This window comes from Marmota monax, unplaced genomic scaffold, assembly GCF_021218885.2.
Source record: "Marmota monax isolate L192 unplaced genomic scaffold, Marmota_monax_Labrador192_F-V1.1 WCK01_AAM20220418_F8-fsc01319, whole genome shotgun sequence".
NCBI classification, from domain to species: Eukaryota; Metazoa; Chordata; class Mammalia; order Rodentia; family Sciuridae; genus Marmota; species Marmota monax.
Window position 1 is genome coordinate 54,080 of NW_026694778.1, and position 22,807 is coordinate 76,886.

A 22,807-nucleotide genomic window follows, 5' to 3' on the forward strand; every position below is an offset into this window, starting at 1 on the left:
CAGGTTTGTTTTGTAGGCTTAAAATTTATAGTTTTGAATTGCCTTGTAATACTTAAATAGTTTTGAAGACATTTGTGGAACAGGAGTGACATTCTTACATACAGACATTTTAAGAATATTAGAACAAAAGAAATTAAAGTTTAATCTGAAGGAAATGATCTGAAATGCTTGTGAAAAATCACAAAAATACAAAGGTTTTTACCAATATCTTTAAAAAATTTTTTTTTCACTTGGCTTTTGAAGAAGAAAATCATTCCATTTTGTTCAGTTAAAGCACAGAGAAGCTCTAAGTCTGAAAAAATATCAAATGGAGTCAGTAAGTGAAAGTTTATGTGGAGTGTCATTCAACTGCTGAGGCAGATGTTAGAGTCCGTGACCTCTTCAGACATCTGTGACCCCATATGAATTCAGCTATAATGAAATGAACTAAAGTAGCTCATAGTTTTAGATAGAGCCTTAACTCCAGAGGGGTCAAAGTAACATGATACGTTCTCTATCATTTGATGATCACTATGAAGCTATATTGCTAAATGCCCCACGAGACCTGTCTTTAAGCAACTAGTAATACGCTACACTGGAGCTCACCCTCTAACACTTTCATCCCTGCCCTACTATTTGTAGGAGGACAGAAATCAAAACTGACCTGTCCCTCCCTCTAGTTCACTTAACTGAGAATTTAGGCACTGGAAAAATAAATGGGTCCTTTTTCTTTGACCAGAAAGTAGAAATTCTCAGTCTCAATGTATAAGTAATGTCATCTTAAAAGCAGTTAACAGAGTTATAACAGATATTTAGGTTGACTTTCTTTGGTTCTTCACTATTCTGTGCTCCTCTTCCATCATTTCTCTTTTATTTTCTCTACTCCTGTTTCCAGTTTTCCCATTTGGGGAAGAATATTTGATGTATAAAAATAGAAATGAAACCGAATGTGTCTATGGACTTTATTGCTCTGACCACTTATTTCTGCTGCCTCCAGGCACCGAAGGAGCAGTATTTGGGCACTCGGTGGAGACACCTCACGTCAGAGCAGAACCATCTCAAGACCTCAGGTAAGTAAGTGTCCTCCTCACCCCTGTGCTGTAGTTTCCATCAATAGTGGTTGTCCTTGATATATGAAGAACTAAAATAGTGTATTGCTATGTACTCATATGACACTCCCTAGTTCTTTACTAAATAGTCAACTATTTGTACAAATGGAATAAAATGTGAATTATTTTAACAACTTCCTTATTTTCTCCTAATATGTTTACAATGAAAATAAAAATAAATATAGCAGTCAGGAGGCATGTGGAAAAGAAGAAGACAATTATTGAGGAAGTTGAGAGAATGACTGATAAAATATAAGGATGTTGAAAAATCGGATACAGGTAATGGCATAAAGACACAAATGGGCACAGAATTAGGGAAAGCAGAGACCAGGTGAGGATTCTAAATGACGAGGCAGTATCATACAGAGGGGGGAATACATAAAGGAATGGGAATCATTATCAGAAAAAGAACTCATATCCTATGATGGGTCCCTCAGTCTAGTCATTTCCAGTAAAATAAGCTGCTTTCTATTATCATGCTGTTTCTAAGAGGCACAGTTACATATAAGATCTTTTCCTACCCAGGACATTGTGGGATGTCAGCCTCACAGGGAATTATCCCCAAGATCATCACAATAACTGCTAATGAAAATTGAAATTTAAAAATTGAGGCAACTGCTCCATATATATCATTAATTCAATAAATAAGTTAACATTTGGGAGTTGAAAATTATTTGTGTAATTAATATATGATAGGTAAATAAAATTCCTAGTTGTTGCAGCATTCTTATTTTTAAAATTCAAAAATAATAATACAAACAAGAAAAAGAAGTTGCATTTTAAGTTAGATAACTGTATCTTTTTTGGGAAACATAATGAAAATATTAAATAAAAGAAAACTTACTTCATAAAGACCATTTTACAGCCATGGGTAAGCAGAAAAATGTTCAAATAAAAACAAAATAGAAAATTTTCATGAAAAAAGTATAGTTTTACAATAATAAATTTGCAGACTTTTATAGTTCTATGCTAAGATTTCCTAAAGAACTCAGTTTCTCACTAATTGAGAAACTCAGATTCAATAAACTAGTGAGCAGTATCAGGAGAAGGCTCACTTGATGTGATCCAAATCTTGTTTTATAAGCGCAAAACAATAATTACTTATTCTCTACAAAAACCAGAAGGATTGAGGAGTGTTCAGGGACGTATATAACAGTGTCTCATGCTGTAGTATTGATCTATAGATCCTCTCAATCAGGAATTCTTTTATCCCTCTTCACCTATCCAGGTTGTACATTCCATTAAAATGAAATCTATATGTTCATTCTGTATCTTTAGAACTATCGTAGCCATCAATGTATTTCATATATAATAATTTGATATATTTTTTTTAAATTTGCTTACTTTACCAAAGCAAAACTGAATAGTGAAAAACATAAATAAATGTGACACAAGGAATATGGCAGTTATAGGACATGTGGTTACCACTGATAACAATTACTTTTGGACTCTTTTAATATAGACTTTAGTCCCAGAAAGATACGTACCACATGCCCCCACCTATATATGGAATATAAAAAGTTAATCTCATAAAAACTGAGTACAAGAACCTGGGGAGAATAAAAGGGAGGTGCGATAGAGGGAACATTGTTAAGTGGGTACTGAGTTGTGGTTATGAATAAGAAACACAGTTATACTATTGCATACTAGGGTGAATACAGGTAGCTATACACAGTATATTCTTAAAAACTAGAAGAAAGGAGTTTGAATATTTTCACTATAAAGAAACAATAAATAAGAAAACAGATATATTTAACCTGAATTTACACACTGAACAATGCATCCACATATTGAAATATCACATGGTACCCCATCAATGTGTTAATTTTTTATGTTTTATATATGTTAAAAAGAACTGAATTTAAATTTAAAAAATAAAACAAAGATTTTCAACTTCATAAGTTATGTCAGAGTTTAATAATTCAATTTTTAAAAAATATTCTAAGTTCTAAAATAAACACTTATATTGCTTTCATAGCTGTGTACTCATTTTACAATTTTTACTATGAGAAGTCTATTACTAAGAGAGGAATAAGAACCAACTGCTGTTTTAATTATCTTGCTGACATGTCTCCAGATTCATAAGGGTGAATATGAATTAAATTCTAATTATAATATGTGTTTCTGGTTTTTGTTTTCTAATCATTCATCCATTATTTAAACATTGAGCTGGGCTAAGCTTATCTTCTACTGCTAAAAGCAGATTGACAACCCCCAAGATGAGTGTTACTAATCTAAATTCCAAAACTGAAACAGAAGCAAAATACAGTAATGATTGGGGTATTCAATTATTCATTTGTGTACTGCAGATTAAAGCAGAGTGTCTGAGAAGGTCTTTACGAGGCTTGCTGACTATTTTCTGTTCAGGGAAATAAGGAGTACTCTTGTTCCCACCTAATGCTAAACAAGGTGAGATGGGTCAACCAAGTAAAGAAAATAGTTTGTGGAATAATTAGCTATGTTGTCTTAAGTTTTATAATCATTAAGAATAAAAGACTTTAGGAAAAAAAAAACATTTCAAGAGCTTGTAATAAAATGTAGAAAATACTTTGAGCTGAGCTCAGTATAATCCCAGTGGCTTGGGAGGCTGAGGGAGGAGGATGGATTGTTCAAAGCTAGCCTCAACAACTTAGCCAAAACCTAAGCAACTTAGGGAGACATGTAAATAAAAAGATCTGGGGATGTGGCTTAATGGTTTAAGCACCCTGAGGTTCAATCCCTGGTATTAAAAAAAATTGTAGAAACATGGATTCCTATGTTGCTTGTTCAACACATTTCATTTCCGATGAATGTTGAATATTGCCAAATGTTGTGCCAGGGTTCATGAGTACAACAACTGTAGATTTTCTTTGATTTACCATATAAAATGATATTGTTTTGTGGTGGGGAGGGGTCTATATTTTCAAAGGCTAAAAAAAATACATGCTGAAGAGTTGAAAAGGGCATAAAAGTCTATTTGCCAGGAGTACTCCAATTATTACAACTCTTCCTTTCTTAATTTCTTAAATTAACATGTAGTTAAATTATTATAGTCCAAAGACTTTCTGTACCTATGGTGAGAAGAGATGAAGCCCATTATGTAACTCTCATCACCCAAAGACAGCTTGGATCTGAGATCTATTAACTGTTCCAAGAAAAAGAAAAGAAGCTGTACTTGGAATGTGTAATATTAATTAATATTTGATCTTATAATTGGCATCTCTAAGTCATTCTCATTCTGTGTGAACGTAATCTAGAAGTGAAATGCTAATGTTTTCACAATCCAAATTAATCTCTGGAAACACATAACTCTAGCTTATATTAATACAATATTCAAGAAAAGCTAACATTTATGCAGTCAGTACTATTTTGCCCTGAGGCATTTCTGCCAATGGTGGTATAAATTGTTTTGCTGGTATCTTTCTACCTATAAGAAAAATAAATAAGTAAACACACACACATGCACACACACAGAGAATAAGCTAGTATATTTTCTTTTCTCCTACTTTCTCTTTGTACCCTTTCTTTCCTTTCTTCTTCTCTCTCAATCTCCCCAGTCTCTCACTTTCTCTTTTATTCTTTCCTTTTCTTATTTCATTCTAAGTATGTATTTATATATTTATCTAGAATTAACAAATGAGCATTATGAGAAGCTTAATTTAGTTTGCAAACTATGGAACACAGAGCAACAATCAAGAAATATGTGTAATCTACCTTGAAGAAAGACACAGAATGGGAGGTATGAGTGAGCAGAAAACAATAAAAACAAAACAAATCATGTGATTTGCTCCTGAAGGAAGCTAACCATACATAGTCTGAAGTAACAAGTTATTGCTCTTCTTTTATGTTCAGGTCATGGTTTGCATTCATTTTGATGTCATTGTTTTCCTGACATAGTTTTCTGTTCAGTACATTCCATTCCATCATTGACACTGCAAATTATTAATGGGTGCCTACTGTGTCTTTTGCTCTGTATTAAATATTTAGCAAGAACAAGATGCTTGATACTCAAGTTCTGCTCAAGTTGCCATTTGCAACTTAGTTTTAAAAAGTGTGAATTCTTTTGTTCAGAATGTTGAGAATGTTTTCTGAAGAAACAGGCCATATACATTTTCAGATTCGATCACTGCATAACACCTTAAAAACAAAATCTCATTGGGATTCTAGACTGATTTCAGAATCCAGAGTAGGAAAAAAAATGAGCAGAAATATATGACTACAGTGACTACATTTTTCACAATTTAGTGCTTGCAAAATTCTTGTACACATAGTTGCCATTAGGTGATCACATTAGCATCACAGAAAAGCTCAGAAATTCTAGCAGATTGCAGGTACAAGCCCACCTTCTCTACATATCAACCTCTGTGCACAAATAGATGGCCTTGTGTTGTTTTTACAATTGTAGTGTTTTTGTTTTCTCTTTTGGTCTGTGAAGATCTATTAGTAGTCTTTTGTATTTTTAATATGTTCCTGATATATTTGTCAGATACATTCAAAGTGCTTTCTAATAAAAAAAAATGGCTATTTATTTTCTGCAAAACATTATAATTATACATATAAATTAATCTATACAAATAATTATATATGCCTGAATACACATTTATGCATATGTGCCTCTTATTGTTTTCCTTTTTTATCTTCTGGGCTTTCTGTCTTCTTCCAGAAGTTATTCTTTCTAGACTTACATATTTCCTGTGCCTTTTTACAATTTTTTGTAATTTATTTTGTACAGTTATTTATTCATTTCTTAGTTTCTTATTTGAAATAAAGAAAATTAAAAATAATTTTCTTCTAATTTTTTATTGAAATTACACTTTGTAATTTATTATTTTAATATTTTGAAAGGTAAAATTAAAAATTATTTTTCTGGAATATGTTAAGAATAGAACATTATTTTCTGCAATTCAGATAATCCATTTATTAAGCATAATTTGTTAAATAATATAATGTTTTACCCTGAAATAATTATTGAATTTTTCAGATTTTAATTTCTATTAAAGGAATTTGAGACTCTGTTATGTTCCATTAACCAAGTTTTCTATTTCTAATACCAATATAATTTTGTTTCAATTATAATAATTATGCTAGGTCTAATTTTTAAAAAGTCTCACTTTCTTTCTTTTGTTGGGGTTTGAGTACTGGGGATTGAACTCAGGGGCACTCAACCACTGAGCTATATCCTTAGCCTTATTTTGTATTTTATTTAGAGACAGGGTCTCACTGAGTTGCTTAGGGCCTCCCCATTGCTAAGTCTGGCTTTGAACTCTCAATCCTCTTGTCTCAGCCTCCTGCTGGGATTATAGGAGTGTGCCATTGTGCCTGGATTACTTTCTCTTTATTGAAAATTTTTGCTAAGCACCAACTATACTTATCTTTCCCAAATTTTTAACATAGTCTTTTGAGTTTAAAAAGACTCTATTGAATTTCTGTGGCAATTTTAATACATATATTTATTTTTAAAACTATTGCCATTTTTATTATCTAGGAGTTTATATTTCTGAAAAACATACCTAATTTTTGTATTTTCAGACAAGTAAAAGTCAGATATTCTTTTTATGTTATATTCTTAACTCTGAAATAATTGTAAAATACTGATTATGTGAAATATGGCTTTCATAGTAAAATAATAATTTAGCAACAAAAATGTGTTTTTAAAAAGTATTCCTATATGTCATTAATGAACATTCGTCATTCCTTTTTAATATTGTCAATGAGAAACATCAGGAGGAAAGAACAATTTTCATATTTATATTTCCATAACATTTTCTTATAAATTTTATTAGGAAAACAGATATTTAGAAATGAATAATCTTATAAGAATATAAGACCATACCTTCTTTTTCGGTCTCTCACTGTGGAAACATTCAAATGCACTCAAAATTATAAGCATCCACATACCCACCATGTAAATCAATCCACTGTAATTTTCTTACATATATTTAATCATATATATATATATATATATATATATATATATATATATATATATATATATATCCATTCTACCATACATCCAACAGTATATTTAATTTTTACTGATTTCAACATTAATTTCACACATATGTTCCCCCCTGATCATTTCAATGTGTATATTGGGAAGTAGTATTCAAGATAATTTTATAGCTTCTTTTCTTTTTTTTTAAATCATGTAATGCGATTGCACAAAGGTCAATTGTGCATTCACTGAGTTTTGACAAATAAATACACTCGTGTAACTCAGATACATCTAAAGATATAAATTACTACCATTATTTAAGACCATTTCTTCATGTCCACTGAACCTCCACACCACACACAATAGTAATCTCTATTGTCACTTTTTTCTTAAATCATGGATTAGCTTTGTTTAATACTAAAAATAAATCAATCAAGCAATATGTACTTTTCTTTGTAAAATTTCATTTACACCACTTATCTTTGACATCTGTCCTTGATCCTATTTGCATAGATACATCTTTCTTAATTATTGTTGATCAATGTTCCATTATATGAATATTAAATATTTGTGTGTGCATTTGTAAATGACATACATGGTATATTTCTGCATATATTAAATTTTGTGTAAAAATGCCAAAATTCTCCAAAGGATTGTAGTCTTACCTTTCCATCAAAAAAAGATAAAATTTTCAGTTTCTGCTCTTCCTCACCAATATGCCGTGTTAGCAATCTTGCTAATCAGTCTTTCTAGTGGATATTTACTGGTACTATTTATAGCTGTTCATTATCTGATGGCTACTAATATTAATCACTTTTTCATGTATGTAAGTGTATGGGACAACTATGTATCATTTTAATTTGTTCAAATCTTTTGTTCACAGTATGTTTGTGTTTTTATATTTAAATGTTTGAGTTGGGGATAATTTCTGTTTCTTTATGTCAGTCTTTTGTGATATATGTGTGTTTTGTGGATATTATTCCCTATTCTCTGTTATATATTCACATTATCAATGGTTATTTTGAAAAAGTGCTCTTAATATTGAAATCATAAGCTATATTTTAAGGTATTTACTAGTTATTACTTTTTTTTTACTTTTATTATAATCTTTCCTACTTCAAATTCACAAAGATATTTTCCTTTCAAAGCCTTATGTTTTAGATTTTTCTTGACAATAATGTGTGATAGATATTGAGGATCATCTTATTCAAAGATATTTCTAGTTATTCTAACATCATTATGGCCTCTGTCAAAAATCAGATGACCACACAAGTAAAAATCCATTTATCTGCTATTTTATTCCATTATTTTGTTATGCCAGCATGATCTTGATTACTATAGCTGTAAGTTTTTTTACTTGTCTAACATTGTTTTTCAACCTTTTTTTTGGCAATCCTGGGATCTTTGCACTAGCTTCATAAACCTGAGAAAAACCCAAACAACCTAATGTTCAAGTACTTTGTAGATAAAATATAGATAATTGGAGAGTCCACTTCTTAGTATTAGTGTGATGATTAAGAGATCATCAATTCAGAGTTTTACGTACAGAATAAGTTTTCAGTATGAACATTAGCTTTTTTACATTATTGCAATTATATGGATAACTAACAAAGAAGATAAATTTAATATTTTCTTATGACTGCAATATTCTATTTTTAAAGTGTTTTATGACTATAATTTTATTTGTTCGAATAACTGAGCCCTGGATAATTTAAACTGATTTAAAATTTGAAGTAGAATTCATGAATAGTTATTCAGACTCCTACACTTAATTCTCTCATTAGATTGACATAACTCTTGCACATAGTAATTAAGTTTCGGTGAGTTTATACCTGGATTTCACAGACTACTTCTTGGGAATAATTTGCCTTACTTTATATTGTGAGCAACACTTTCAATATAGAGGACACTTTTCTATTTTCCTCCAATTTATAATATAGCTTCTAGAAGTACATGGTTTCTAATAAATGTCTTGGGAAAATATTATTTACAAAATAGTCAAGGAAATTTATAATTACAAAGTTATCAACCTATTTTGATAAGCTGTCATGGCTAGTAATGCACAATGCTTATTTTTGTTTTAGATCTTTTAAACATTGTATCTAGATCTATTTGTTCTATACTGTTCTTTGCCTAGTTAATGTAATCACAGGAATACCTTAATGCAATCTCTTTTAAAAGAGTGATGGAGGGGCTGGGATTGTGGCTCTGTGGCAGAGCACTCGCCTCGCATGGGCGGGACCCGGGTTCCATCCTCAGCACCACATAAAAATAAAGGCATTGTGTTGTGTCTATCTACACCTAAAAAATAAATATTTTAAAAAAGGAGTGATGGAATTGCTTGCACTTAAAAAAAGAGATGATTTTTTTTTAATTGTCAAAGTGCAAGAAGTTCAACCCTCTTAGAGTTTAGATGGAGGCATACAGCAAAGTTTCTACAGAATTTGTGGGAAGAAATGACTTTTTTTCCTATTTAGCACTGGATACCTAGAGACAATATTCAGCTCCAGATAATTAACGTGTGCATGTGTGTGTAAATGTAGGTAATCATGCAATTATAAACATTGGCATTGGATGATTGACATATAATGCATCTGTAAATGTTCACAATGAATTTTGCTGTCCAAAATAATGTCAATCAGAAGTTGTTTTGTTTTTGATTTCCATATATATGATTGCCCTGTAGTGACTTTTGCCCACAGGGAAAAAAGTATATTTTTTATATTCAATAGTCAAGAAAGCTTATAAAAATACTTATAATCTTGCTTTAACTGTCATATTCACTAGAAATATTTGGCTACTGCAATGTGTTCATTTGAAAATAGAATTAAGAAATTCTTCAAATGTTCTAATAATTGTTATTTAACACTTTTTTACTGAACACTTTTTCCAAAATTAATTTTAAATTATATATATATATATATATATATATATATATATATATATATATATATATATATATATTTTTTTTTTACATCACTTTCCTGGATATTGGATATCATTCAAAACAGATAGTGCTACTTCATAGCAATTATATTATTACTTAATGATTAGTACATTTAGTTTTATCAAGATTAACAAGATATAAAATTGGAACTTGTTTAATTCAAAGTCTTAATTACTTCAGCACTTGAGCAATTTGACAATATTGCAAAATTGCTACCACTTTGATAATGTTTTAATCTACCCTGTGATGCATTAATATATGTGTATTTAGCAGTTATGTCTTAAGCCAAAAAATAATTAGTTTCAGAAGAAACAAAAATATTCTTATAAAATCTAATTTTATCGTTGACCTCTATTGTACTAAATATCAAAAACTAAGCCCAGTCAATTAGTCAATCTAGTTCTTTTTCCCTGAGCTCGAGTCATTGTACCAAAGGGTTCACACTGTGCTAAAGCATTTGTTCATTGGAAGCTTGCTAGATGCCTGTTGGCATTTGCTAAGAGTTTCTTCTCTCACTTCCTTCACCTTAAGTCACTGCTGTTTCCTTCTTTGGCACTCTTGTCCTCAGTTACTCTCAGACATTAATCATTACCCTCCCCCAAACCTATAACATCAAAAGATTAAATACCCCATCACCTTGAACTTTGCCTCAGGGAGCAGAGCAGAGAATTTTTGAGACCAATATGTTGATTTTCCTCCAAATTTTCTCTATCCAGTAAATTAAAAAGCACTGCTTTAATGGGTGAAATGAACAACAGATTCTCACTGCTCTCGATTTCCTTATGATGTTTTAGTTAAAGTTCAGAGCCATTTTCATTGCACATACACACACACACACACACACACAAATCTCTATTAGGCTAGGAAACTCATACCTTTTATCACGGTTTTCTGGCTTTTGTGTGTTATCTCCCAATTGTTTTTTTCTTTCTCAGGCTGATGTTACTCACTTTGAACATTTTACTGGGCCAGTAGACATTATTTGATATAAAAATGTACTATTTAATTAATTTCTAGAGGTAAATGTGTACCTTAAAAGTTTTCAAGTTCACAAAATTTTACTGCACACTCTTCAAAGTTAGAGCATTAATGATTTTCACTCAAGTTTTCTTCTTTGTGAAGCTGGAACTTTTTATTAAGGAATACGTACATCCTAAATTGTACCAATTTATTTATTAACACTTCATCATTAATATTGATAATATATAAAAGATTTAATAATGTAAACTCGTCTTGACCTACTTTTTGTGAGCCGAGAAACAACATAAGAAATTGCTACTAAATCATTACAAATGAGAGTAAATAATTGATATGAACAAATGAAGATTGTATAATGAGCCAAAAAAGTATATAAGGCAATAAAAAAACATTCTGAAACTCATTTTGGGTTTAAATCCTTGCTTGAAATGGCAAAGATTTGTATCTGTGCCTGCCCATTATTTGGTTGGTTGCTTGTTCTCAGTTGACTAATCTAAGTTCATTGCTATTTTCCTCTTTTTTGTCAATATTAAGTCCCAAGTTCTCAATTATGCAACTAGTTCAAAGGCACAGGTGCATTAAAATAGTTTGAAAATGTTCATCACGATCAGTGCGTATATCAGTTATTATCAGTGAGAATAAAACTACAAATAGCCCTATACATAGGACCCTGGGACAATACAGACTATTTTACATGTATAAGCTGTAGTGTAAATAGGACATTGGATACAAAATAGACATGGTGTGTAGAGGTCAACCTCTTAAAACTCAAGGCAAGATAGAAAGGGACAAAGCTGAATTTCATACACAGAACAATGAGGGCAAGTGGGCATCATTTCTGCTGCCCAGAACATCTGGTCAGTGCATTGTACATTACTATGTAGTATTCGGCTGTCCTAGGGTCCTATTTTCTACTGTTGGTAATTTGAAATACAGTGCATTCTCGAAATGAAATGACAGCCTATTTCTAGAACATGATTTCATGAATGCATTTCTTATAGTACTTTTCTTAAAAGGATAGACATCTAAAAACATAAAAATTATTTCAAAGTTGCTATAACTGATGAATGCATTGATCAATTTAAGTTTTTATAGCCGTTGCTTATCTGAGACATGGGATAAATGGGTTAATAATTTTTTTTTTGTTTTTGTTTTTTTCATGATTTTTTTGTTCCCTTAGGCTTGAATCACCTACCAGATCCTTGATTATGGAAGCTCCTCGTGGGGTCCAGGTGAGCGCTGCTGCAGGTGACTTCAAGGCTACCTGCAGGAAGGAGCTGCATTTACAGTCTACAGAGGGGGAGGTAAGTCCCCAGGAGAGCCATTGACCCATTTATTGCTGAGTTCTCAGGATCTATGCATGTGATTCCAGTGTGACATAAACAACTGCTTCAGGAGTAGTAAGCTTAAATATGAAAATATTAATACTTGAACATGAAACTTGCTAAAACTAATACTATTTTCTTAAGTTACAGCTCCACTTATTTTCTACTGAGATATTTAGTCACATGGCAATTTAAAATGGGGCATTTCAATTCTTTAAGTTACACCATTAACACATAAACATAATTAATATTAAGATGATATCAAGAATGAAGACAGTCTTTGTTATCTTTGTTCTCTTTTGGTCTTCAAAAAAATTTTCCAAAGAAGGATCAATGGGTACTACATTTTAATTATCTAGGTGCAGGCAGTTTGGGTGTTCTATTTCATGGTAGGGTGAGTGTAGGTAACAATAAAGTGCATTTCAAAAAGCTAGGAGAAAGAATCATAAAAGTTTTTACCATAAAGAAATGACAAATATCTGAGCACAAATACTTGGTAAGTATCCTGATTTATGCATTATACAATGTTTACATGTATCAAGCATTGCATAGTATCCAATTAACATGTACAACTTTTCTGGTTTTATTTATTATTTAAAAATAAATTAAAAACAAAACCAAAAAGTTTCTTCCAAGGAGGACTTTGGATATCAGCATTTTGTTTCTGTAGGAATAACATCTACATTTGTCTAGAAGGTAAATAAGAGATTATTTTACTATTTGTTTTGATTCTTATTTCTTGGATAAGGACACGCATGTTAATATTTCTCTTCCATGCCACTATCTGCCCTGAAGAGTCTCCTTTAAGTCTTGTCATTACTTTCAATATTATCCATATTCTCAAGCCTGGTGTAAATAACCCTTTGTGTTTGATGACCTCCACCCACTATAATGTGGGATATTATATATAGCATACATGCATATTTACATATGTATGTTACATGTACACATACATGCATATATGTTGTCATTGCTAGAATTGCTATAAATACATATTGTAATTATTGTTTCCACATATTTACATTTTTGTCAATTTTGGAAATTTCTCTGCATTCTCTCTTCAGCTATTACCTCTCACCCATTATCTCTGTGGTCTTTCCCTAAAACTCTAAAGAAATTTATACCCTTCATTCTACTAGAAGACTTTGGATGCTCGTTCCCAGTTTCTCTTTCTTGGTTTCCTGTGGCCTCATCCAGCTTATATATTCAGATCTTCATCCCCAAGATTCTTCCCAGTATTAAATATTTTTGGTCTTTTAATTGTATAGATTTATTATTTTCTTCAAAAATTATCATCTGTTCTTTTTCAAAGCTGCCTGGACATCATGGCAGTTGCTCTTTTGTTGGTTTATTTTCAATTCTACCTTAATTATTTTAAGTCCTTATACATGATTTATATTCCACACTGTATATTCTGACTACAATTCCCAAAGTCCTTAAGGTTCTAAATCTATTGTATTGCTGTTCTAGCATATTTGTTTTTTCTTCCTTCATGTGTTTCCTTATTATTTTTTTTAACATGAGCTTACAAAGGTCAAGTTGAGAAGAAAAATAATGGAAAAATAATCTGAAGAAGATGCTCTTGGGCATTTCACACCTTTCCAGATGAATGATTAATTAATAGAATCTTAACTTTCTGCCATTCTCTCAGTTGCTAGTTCAAGATAAATTTTAATTATATATTTTGTTTCCTTTTATAAACAAACTTATTGGCAGGTTCATGTTAGCAACTTAGTGATAACACTCATAGACAATCCATAAATATGCTTCAACATTTAAAAAGTACATCTATATATCTTTTTGGTATTTTTTTTAAATTGCAGTTGCAGGCTACGATATTTTGTCAGGCTTAGCAAAACAGAAATAATTTTTAAAATATCTTGCTTCCTTTTCAAAGAGTTACTCTTCGTCATATAACCATTCATTCAAATTATTCATAGTGAATGTCACATAATAAATATCAGAGTTTATTAACCTCTGTTATGCTCCTGTTTATGAATCATTTACTTGTGTTCTTTCATTCAATGTGTAAGTAAAATGCTTTGATTCAATTACAGGTTAGCATTTAACTGTCAATTGAATATTATGCTATAAATAAATCGTAGGCAAAGGTTTTCATCTGTGGTTTATTTTATATTAATAAAATGAAGTTACAGAAAGATACCTCACTTTATATTATTAAAATAACAAATAATTCTGCTATAAAAAATGAAATGATATAAAATAGTTCTCTTTGCTACATCAACTATGCCACAAATTAATCACTTACTAAACATTATAGAAAGTTATAAAGTACCTACATTTACACAGTATTTTTTTTTTACTACTTAATATCAGAACACACATTATAGCCAGGCATTCAAAATAATGGATTAAAGACAGGATGAAATTGTACATAGAAGTCCTCACTGGAGAATATTCAAAATAATTTCAAACAGACTGCTGCAAGGAATTTAGATTTATCCCTGAGAAAAACAAGCATCATAACTGTACATGGAGTATTATAAGTGGCATACTAGAATATGCAGTATAATAACATATCCAGATCATTGAGGAAGACTGTTTATTTTGAAAATTGGTCAAGACTTTGAGAATGATAAGTCTGCTTTCAACAGGTGAGAATGATGAGAGTGAATTCTTTCTGGATAAAGAAAAGATGGTGGGATATGACTTTGAAACTCAGGGATGCACTTCTGACAACAAGGATGAGTTTCAGAACAAATGGCTTCTGTGGTTTATAGGGCAATATAGAATAGGCATATCACTCTTAGGAACTGGAAAACGAACATGATAGTAACTACTTAGAACAACAGGAAGTGCTGATTGAGCCCACCCCCATTGCAGTGACCTGGAGAGGCTCAGGAACACTGTGCCAAAAGTAATCAAAGGGAAACAGCCCTTCTTACTTCTTGATTTATGTTGCTATCTTAAACCAAGAAAATAGAATGTTTTTTCTTTCTAAGGGCTCCATATGAATGAATATATTGATTATAAAATCTATCTCCTTTATGTGGGCAAAGCTACATTTTGAAACTCGGAAGGTTATATGGAATGAAGGATTGTCATATAGCCAGATACTGTCCTAAGTAGCCCCTAAATGTGTGTACTAAAGATCTCTGCTGTGGCTGCACTGCAACCTACACACATCAGGGCCAAGTCCTTCGAGGCTCACTGCTCTGCCGAAGCCCACAGTTGATGCCTGCTTTCTGAGGCTGCCACCTGCAAGCTTTAGCCTTACCTTATGAAACAACTACTCTGCACTTATTCACCCAGGCCACAGCCACTCAAGAAACAACTAGTTCCAAAAATGTAAAAGCCAGAGGTATGGCTTGGTGTTAGCAAGCCCCTACAAACCCTCAGGTCTAACTAGCAACACTAATTATCAGTATTTACTAATGAATTCACAATTCACAGAATCTTGCAATAATTTTATCAATCCCACATGAGCCTCCTTTTCTACATGTTCTTTAGCTTTCTTCATTCCTCAGCTTATTATCTACATCTCAAAGTGTCTTGGCTTAAAAACCAGCTCCAGGTGGTGTTTCTAGACGGTGTTTCATTTCTTCTAAATGAACTCATCTCCACATTCGCAGACCTAAATCTCACAGATCTGGAGCTTGCCCCTGTAATATTTTTGGCCTTCTTAAAGCTTGAGAATGTTTGGTCTTGGCAAGCATACCCATTTCTAAAAAGCTGTGAGGAATGGATAATGAAACTGTGGTACATATGCACAATGGAATATTACTCAGCATTAGAAGAGAATAAAATTATGGCATTTGCAGGTAAGTAATGGAGTTGGAGAATATCATGCTAAGCAAAGTAAACCAATCTCAAAAAAAAAAACAAAGGCTGAATGTTCTCTCTGATAAGTGGATGCTAATCGATAATGGGGGTGGGCTGTGGGGAGAATGGAGAAACTTTGATTAGGACAAAGGGGGTGGAGTGGAGGGGGCATGGGGGTAGGAAAGATGGTGGAATGTGATGGACATTATTACCTTAGGTACATGCTTGTGACTTTACATTGTGTACAACCAGAGAAATGAAAAGTTGTTCTCCATTTGTGTACGAATCAAAGAGCATTCTGCTGTCATGTAAAACTAGTTAGAACAAATAAAAAAAATAATAAAACAAAAAGTTTTGAGGAAAAGGGACTGAATAATACCCATTTGCTCTCTCTCAAAGTAAGCTAATGAAAGGAGTCATCCCACTTCCTCTGTGGAGGAATAACACTGCCCAGCCCAAAATGTGTAACAATTCTTGTTTCACTCCTTTATGTCCCTCAGCAGGGAAAAATGGAGCAAGAAAAAATGAGGACCAACACTCACACTTTCAAAGTGGATAGCCATGTTTTCTGCACTTTTTTATTTAGTTTTGTGCACTTATTACTTTGGCTTCAGAAAAGCAGATATTTTCTTTAAAAATTAAAACAGAAGTCATTTCAATCTCTTTGCTTTCCTATCCTTCAAGTCAGACATAGATATGGAGTAATGTATTTTAACATTTCACAAATGTTTAGTGTGACTTCGTAACTTTAATCACTGCTGGTAAATGCCACCATTCATTCATTTTATGATTCATTCCTTTATTCAATAGCTATTTATATTATGTGAAAATGTATTTCTAGGTCAGACATCCTGAGAAGTTACAAAAACATATATTTTTTTAAATCAGCCATGAATCTACTTCTCTAAGGAGGATATAGTTTAGTAGGAGAAGTATAATAAATAAATAAAATGATATATTGAGTGACCAGCACCATAAAATACCAAAAATAATTAATTCCAATGCGATGGTCAAATAAGAAGAGCCAGTTCATCTTAGATTATCAAGGAAGATTCTTGAAGAAAAAAAAGCATATGAACTTGGCTTTCATGGAGGGTGTACTAGTACACTACAAAAGAGAGACACTTCTAAGGTTAAGGAGGAACATTATGTCACTCAGCACACACTAGTACAGTTCTTTGCCCTGATCTGTAGCTATGAACTAAAGTCAGGCCTGACCCTCATGGATCAAACTTGCAAGTAGAAGAAATAATGAATGAACAAATATAAGCTTAATATAGTAGTATTAAAGTTTTGTTACTATAGAAACAAGCAGTTGTAAAGTAAAGATTAATGGATTAGTGTTATTTTAATACAGTTAATAATTTGTGCAGAGGTGACCTTTTAGCAAACATTGGAACAAATTTATAATTAAACCAGTCTGAAATATCTATGCCCTTAGTATAGTAATCCTTTTTCTGGATTATTTATAGTTTTCAATAGATTCCCACAATTCAAAAATTTTTTGAGTATAAAAAGATCAGTGTTGGAAATCACTCTCCACCCTTGTTCCCAGGCACCCAGTTTATATCTATCGCCACTTATAAGCCTTTGTAAAGTATTTCAGACTGAGTAAATAAAGAGTAAAATAGCTCTGAAGTCAATACTTTTGGTATGTTGGAGAAAGTGCAAGAAGTGGGGAAAGGAGAATTGCAGGAGATGGTGTTGAGGAGATTAGGCAGGTAGTGCAAGTCTCTGGGAGACTGTTAGAGAGTTGTGAGTGCTTGGCTGGTTTGATTTGCATCTTTTAAAACTTTGCCCTAGCAGCCAGGCATGGTGGTAGAGGCTTGTAATCCGAGGGGCTAGGAAGACTCAGAGGGAGAATACAGTTCAAAGCCAGTCTCAGCAACAATTGTGAGGCACTAAGCAAATGAGACTCTGTCTCTAAATAAAATACAAAATAGGGCTGGGGATGTAGCTCAGTATTCGAGTGCCCCTGAGTTCAATCCCAAGTACCAAAAAAAAAAAAAATTACATACCCTAGCAGTAAGTAAGATCAATGACAAACGGACAGGAATGGAGTCATGGAGTCACAAGGCCAGTTAAACGGGTATTGCAAGAGTCCTATTAAGAAATGAATGAAACTCCCATAAGGGCAAAAGGGGAACAGGGAGGACTGCCAGTTAGGCAGTAATCAGGTCATAACAATAGAATTAAGAAATTGATGGAGAGAGTTGTGTCTTTGTTCATTGAAATTCATGATTCAATTTTTCTTTCTTTGGAATTTTCCTCAACCATGTCAAAACCATATGATGCATGTAATCAGCTGTCCCTGAAGGTAGGAGTCTATGATTAAGAATAGTGAGATAATTTTCCAAGCAAAAAGATTCAGCAAAGTGGGTTTCAAATGCATGTAATATATTTCATGGAAACTTGAATTCTGACTCTACATAATAATTATCTCTTGTTAATTGGGCTGATGATCTACTTGAGGTAACTTTAGAACATGAGACAACATGATTTTCTTAGTATTTTTAAAAATAGACCAGAAAGTATCTTTTTTCCTCAATTGCCCATTTCTTCAGTAATGTCATCTTTACTGACATCTTTGGGTTTTTTGTACATTCTTTATACTATGCCAAATCAAGAAGTTAAATTGAGAGACTATTGAAATCATTAATTTTCCGTGGTGTTTGAAAAACTGGATGGGCCCCTTGAGCAGATTGTACAATATTACTTTTCAGATTGAGGGCTTTCTGTCAGAATGCACCAGCTCTCAAAAGAGGAGACAGCTGCAGAGTGTTTGGACCATACTGGAGGAATGTAATTTGTTTGTTCAACAAAGCATGGCAGCTAGACCAGGAGAATTGTCTGTAGTTCAGTCTCTCTTATCAGACCATGTTGCAAGCTCTCGGGGATGGAGGAGGCTGAAATGAATTAAAATGAAATCTCTTTTCCCCCTAGATATTTTTAAATGCAGATACCATCCGGCTGGGAAATCTACCAACCGGCTCCTATTCATCTTCTTCAACCAGCTCCTCAAGTTCTCGACAGACAGTGTACGAACTCTGTGTCTGCCCCAATGGCAAACTTTACCTTTCTCCAGCAGGGGTAGGTTCCACTTGTCAGTCCAGTAGCAACATCTGCTTGTGGAGCTGAAGTGACTGATTTCTCCTCACACCAGAATAGCCTTTTGTTCCTGTCCGTCTGCTTCACACTTCTGCTCGGTTTCCCTTGTGATCAGTCCAGAACTTCTTCCGATGGTCCACAGAGAGACTTCTTCCAGTATAAGCAGGGATCCGCCACCACCTTCTCTTGTGATTTACCAGACTGCTCAACACAGAGAGTGTGAGTGACATAGCAGTGGAAACATCATCTTCAACAGGAAAACTGGATCATAACTTTTGCTCAAAAGGGAGAATAACATAGGTGCCTTTGCTACATGAAGTGAAGCACACAGTTTTAGATTTTTGCAGAACCTGGATATGAACTGCACATAAATATACATCACATAGATGAAATTCCCAGTATCCAATGGCAAGATGAAATGGTTAACCCTGTAAGAAAACTAATTCTACAGTTTGAAAGCACAATTTTCCATTCATCTTTTTGGATGTAAACTTTTATCCCCGAATTTTAAAATTTTGAAGCATTATGTAATGCTTGCTTTACTAAAAATTAAATTCGATACATGATTTTTAACAAAACAAAACAAAAGAAGACAGAATCCCTCCCTGAGTTTTGTTTCTTTAAATCCAATGTGTTGTTACTCTTTGTCTACTAAGTCTAGAATTTTGTACATTAGGTAATTTTGAAAGCACTCAGCAATATAATCTTTACAGAATTAACAAAATGCCATTATCCTGTCATTTGTCATATCTGGATGGCCTTATATAGTATTTACTTGGCTATTGCATGTGACGTATTTGCTTTTAACAAAACATCTAATTTATTGCAAGATAAGATAGGATTAAGAGGGAAATATCGATGATGTGGAATCCATAGATCATTTCCTTAAAAATTCACATGCTACCCTTTACACCTAAATTTTAATAGTACATTTTTGTTTGCTCCATTCACTTTATACTTGACTTGGATTGCTAAAATTCAAACATCATCTAAATAAATACTAATATGATACATAATGCTGAGAATGGATTCACTTTCCATTGGGATATCATCTTCAGAGTTTTCACTTTTTAAAATTGAAGGTTTAAGGAGATTATAAATTAAATAAAAAAAAAATTCTGACTGAACACTACAAAAGACAAATGTTAATAAACATGTTGAAAGTGTTGTTTACTCTTTTAGATTCATATTTTAAGAAATTTAGTCACATTTATATTCAGTTGCAAACATTTAGTCACTTTTATTAAAATGTTAAGCTACCCTGACCTCAGAAATCTAGCTCCTTCCATTCTTCACTGTTTTTTTTTTTTTTTTTTTTTTTGTAAATTAGCTTCTAATAAATAATTCCAGAATAATGTAGATTTGTTTATCATAATACTCCTTAACTCCAATTCTTGCAACCTACAGAATCCAAGAATGTAAATCTATATTAAATATTTCCTATTATGGGAAGATGACTTAATTACTCTAAGGTAAGTTCTTCATTTTCACACATCAATCACTCTGTTCACCCCTATGCACACTATTAACAAATATGCTCAAGTTTCATTTTGGGGATTCTTGACTGTTTCCATATGAAGGAGCAAAATGGGAGACTGGAATTTATCAAAGTAATTTGGTTGTGAGAAAATCGGGTAACAAATCATCAAAGTGAACTATTTGGTCAGAATTGTCTTGTCTGGATAGTCATCATTTCTAGTAATTGAAAAAATTCAATTTCACTGAATGCATTCTTTACTCAAAAGAAGGGTCTGGAATTCAGCTATTTCAATGTTATTGTTTTTAAATAGAAATTTATCTGCATTTGAGGGTTATTATATAAGTCTTTAAACCAATATTGAAATAAGACTTACGACATACAATTGCTTAAAAATTTACAACAGTTTTTGTTGAAACATTAGAATTTTGTATGACAAATTCAGACAATTAAGTCTTTAGAAAATACTCAAATTATAACACAAGAAATTTTGAGAAATTATGGGTGCTAATTACTATATTATGTCAAGCAAAACATTTTTCTTTAATTTGAGACATATTAAATTAAAGTAATTGAGAAGTTTCTTAGTCAAAGGGGTACAATTCTATTGATGAATAATTGGCCCTATTTCTAAAATCTTCTACTAATAGTTGAGCTGACATAAGCAATCTGAGAATATCTGCAGGATTCTGTTTACTTGACTTAACAACATAAACATTAAATGTCTTCTGAGGTTTATTCCAGCTCTAAAATGTTCTAGTTATCAGAAAAAAAATATTATAAAAGGTACATGGGAACACTGAAAATTTAAATTACATATCATAAGTGATGAGAAGTTGACAAGTATGATCAGAAGAAGGGAGATAGAAACCAATTCCAGGGGAAAGACTGTCAGATTTTCAATTCAAAATTATAATAAAAATACAGACAGAATTCAAAAGTATAGACCCATTTGAGAGATTGAGATTATGTCCAGATGATATAAAAATATCTGTTCAGTTTAAGAGAAAAAAGTGTGATACAGAGTACTTTCTACACATCACTAATTGGTTGGAATTATATGACTGTTTTACATTCCTCAGGATCTAAGATGCAGTCCGAGTTCAGGCTTCTGTTAAAAATCTTAGATGATTGACCCTAGTAGTACTTCATTTCCTAATGCAAATGACTTGTTTCTTCCTTGACACATTAGGTCCCTGAATTACAGACTACCCAAACAGATTCATTATCTATTAACTTTTTTTTTAAGTTAGAGCATATGTACCTAAAATTCAGTTTACTTGGATGATGCAAATTTCATCTTCTCTAAATCACACTCAGAAAAGTAAATCCTTTAAAATATACTACATGAACCCTACTCAGCTGTAATAGTTTAGCTTAGAAAGTCAGGAAAAAAAGAAGAAACAAAGGGGTTTGGGAGTATTCTTGGCCTTTAAATTATTTGCCAGAAATGGATAAACTGAGATGTATTTGAGTTCAGTTTTGGCAGGTCAAAAAGACAAAAAGAAGACATATTATTCTTTTTTTTTTTTCCTTTCCGGATATTTCAATAAAACACTTCAAAAAATAACAGCACTTCTAAATTTCCTGATTATTTTAATCTAATTTCTACACTGTACTTTTTGGTTCTATTTTTTTCATATTTTATTATGCACCATAAATTTCATAATCTGCTATATAATTATTTATCTAAGAATTTTAGACAATTACATACTTCAAATTTTAATGTTAACTTGGAAATCTTTATTTACACTATCTCAAATTTCTGAAAATAAAGTCAGGAATTTCAATTCTGGTTTTAGCCCTAGCTGATCATGTAAACTTCCTTAAGAAATATATTTAATTCTCTTGCCAGTTTATTTATCTGTGAGAGAGAGATTTTAAATGAGGTGTTTTCCTTGGTCACTTTTATTTCTGAATTTTAATGGTTCATTTTAGAAAAGACTCAGCCAATCTTCAGCCTGATTTAAACTAACATTTGTGATCATCATATGTTCGTTAAAGAGATGCTAATAAATGTTGAAATACAAATCTTTTCAGCTCCCAACCTTTTCATCCTGTGCTCCATTTTTCGCTCTTACTATTTGTACATTGAGGTCACTTTGAGAAAATCATCTTTGATTGACTATCTTCAAGAATACAGTTCATATTAAAAAGGATAAGTGTGTATTTGGGTCTCATTCAAAA

At 32.2% G+C, this 22,807-nt stretch overlaps 1 protein-coding gene across 1 annotated transcript in view; it reads left to right on the forward strand.

The window, feature by feature from the left end:
• LOC124079726 (zeta-sarcoglycan) overlaps positions 1 to 20,408 on the forward strand; it is a gene marked incomplete at its 5' end in the record, with an annotated part of 52,759 nt that extends 32,351 nt beyond the window's left edge. Inside the window, 3 exons of the mRNA XM_046425406.2 lie at positions 977 to 1,049; positions 12,108 to 12,231; positions 18,979 to 20,408. Coding sequence (XP_046281362.1) covers positions 977 to 1,049; positions 12,108 to 12,231; positions 18,979 to 19,173 — 392 coding nt within the window. The remainder of the gene's footprint in view (positions 1 to 976; positions 1,050 to 12,107; positions 12,232 to 18,978) is intronic.
• Positions 20,409 to 22,807: the final 2,399 nt, after the last annotated feature.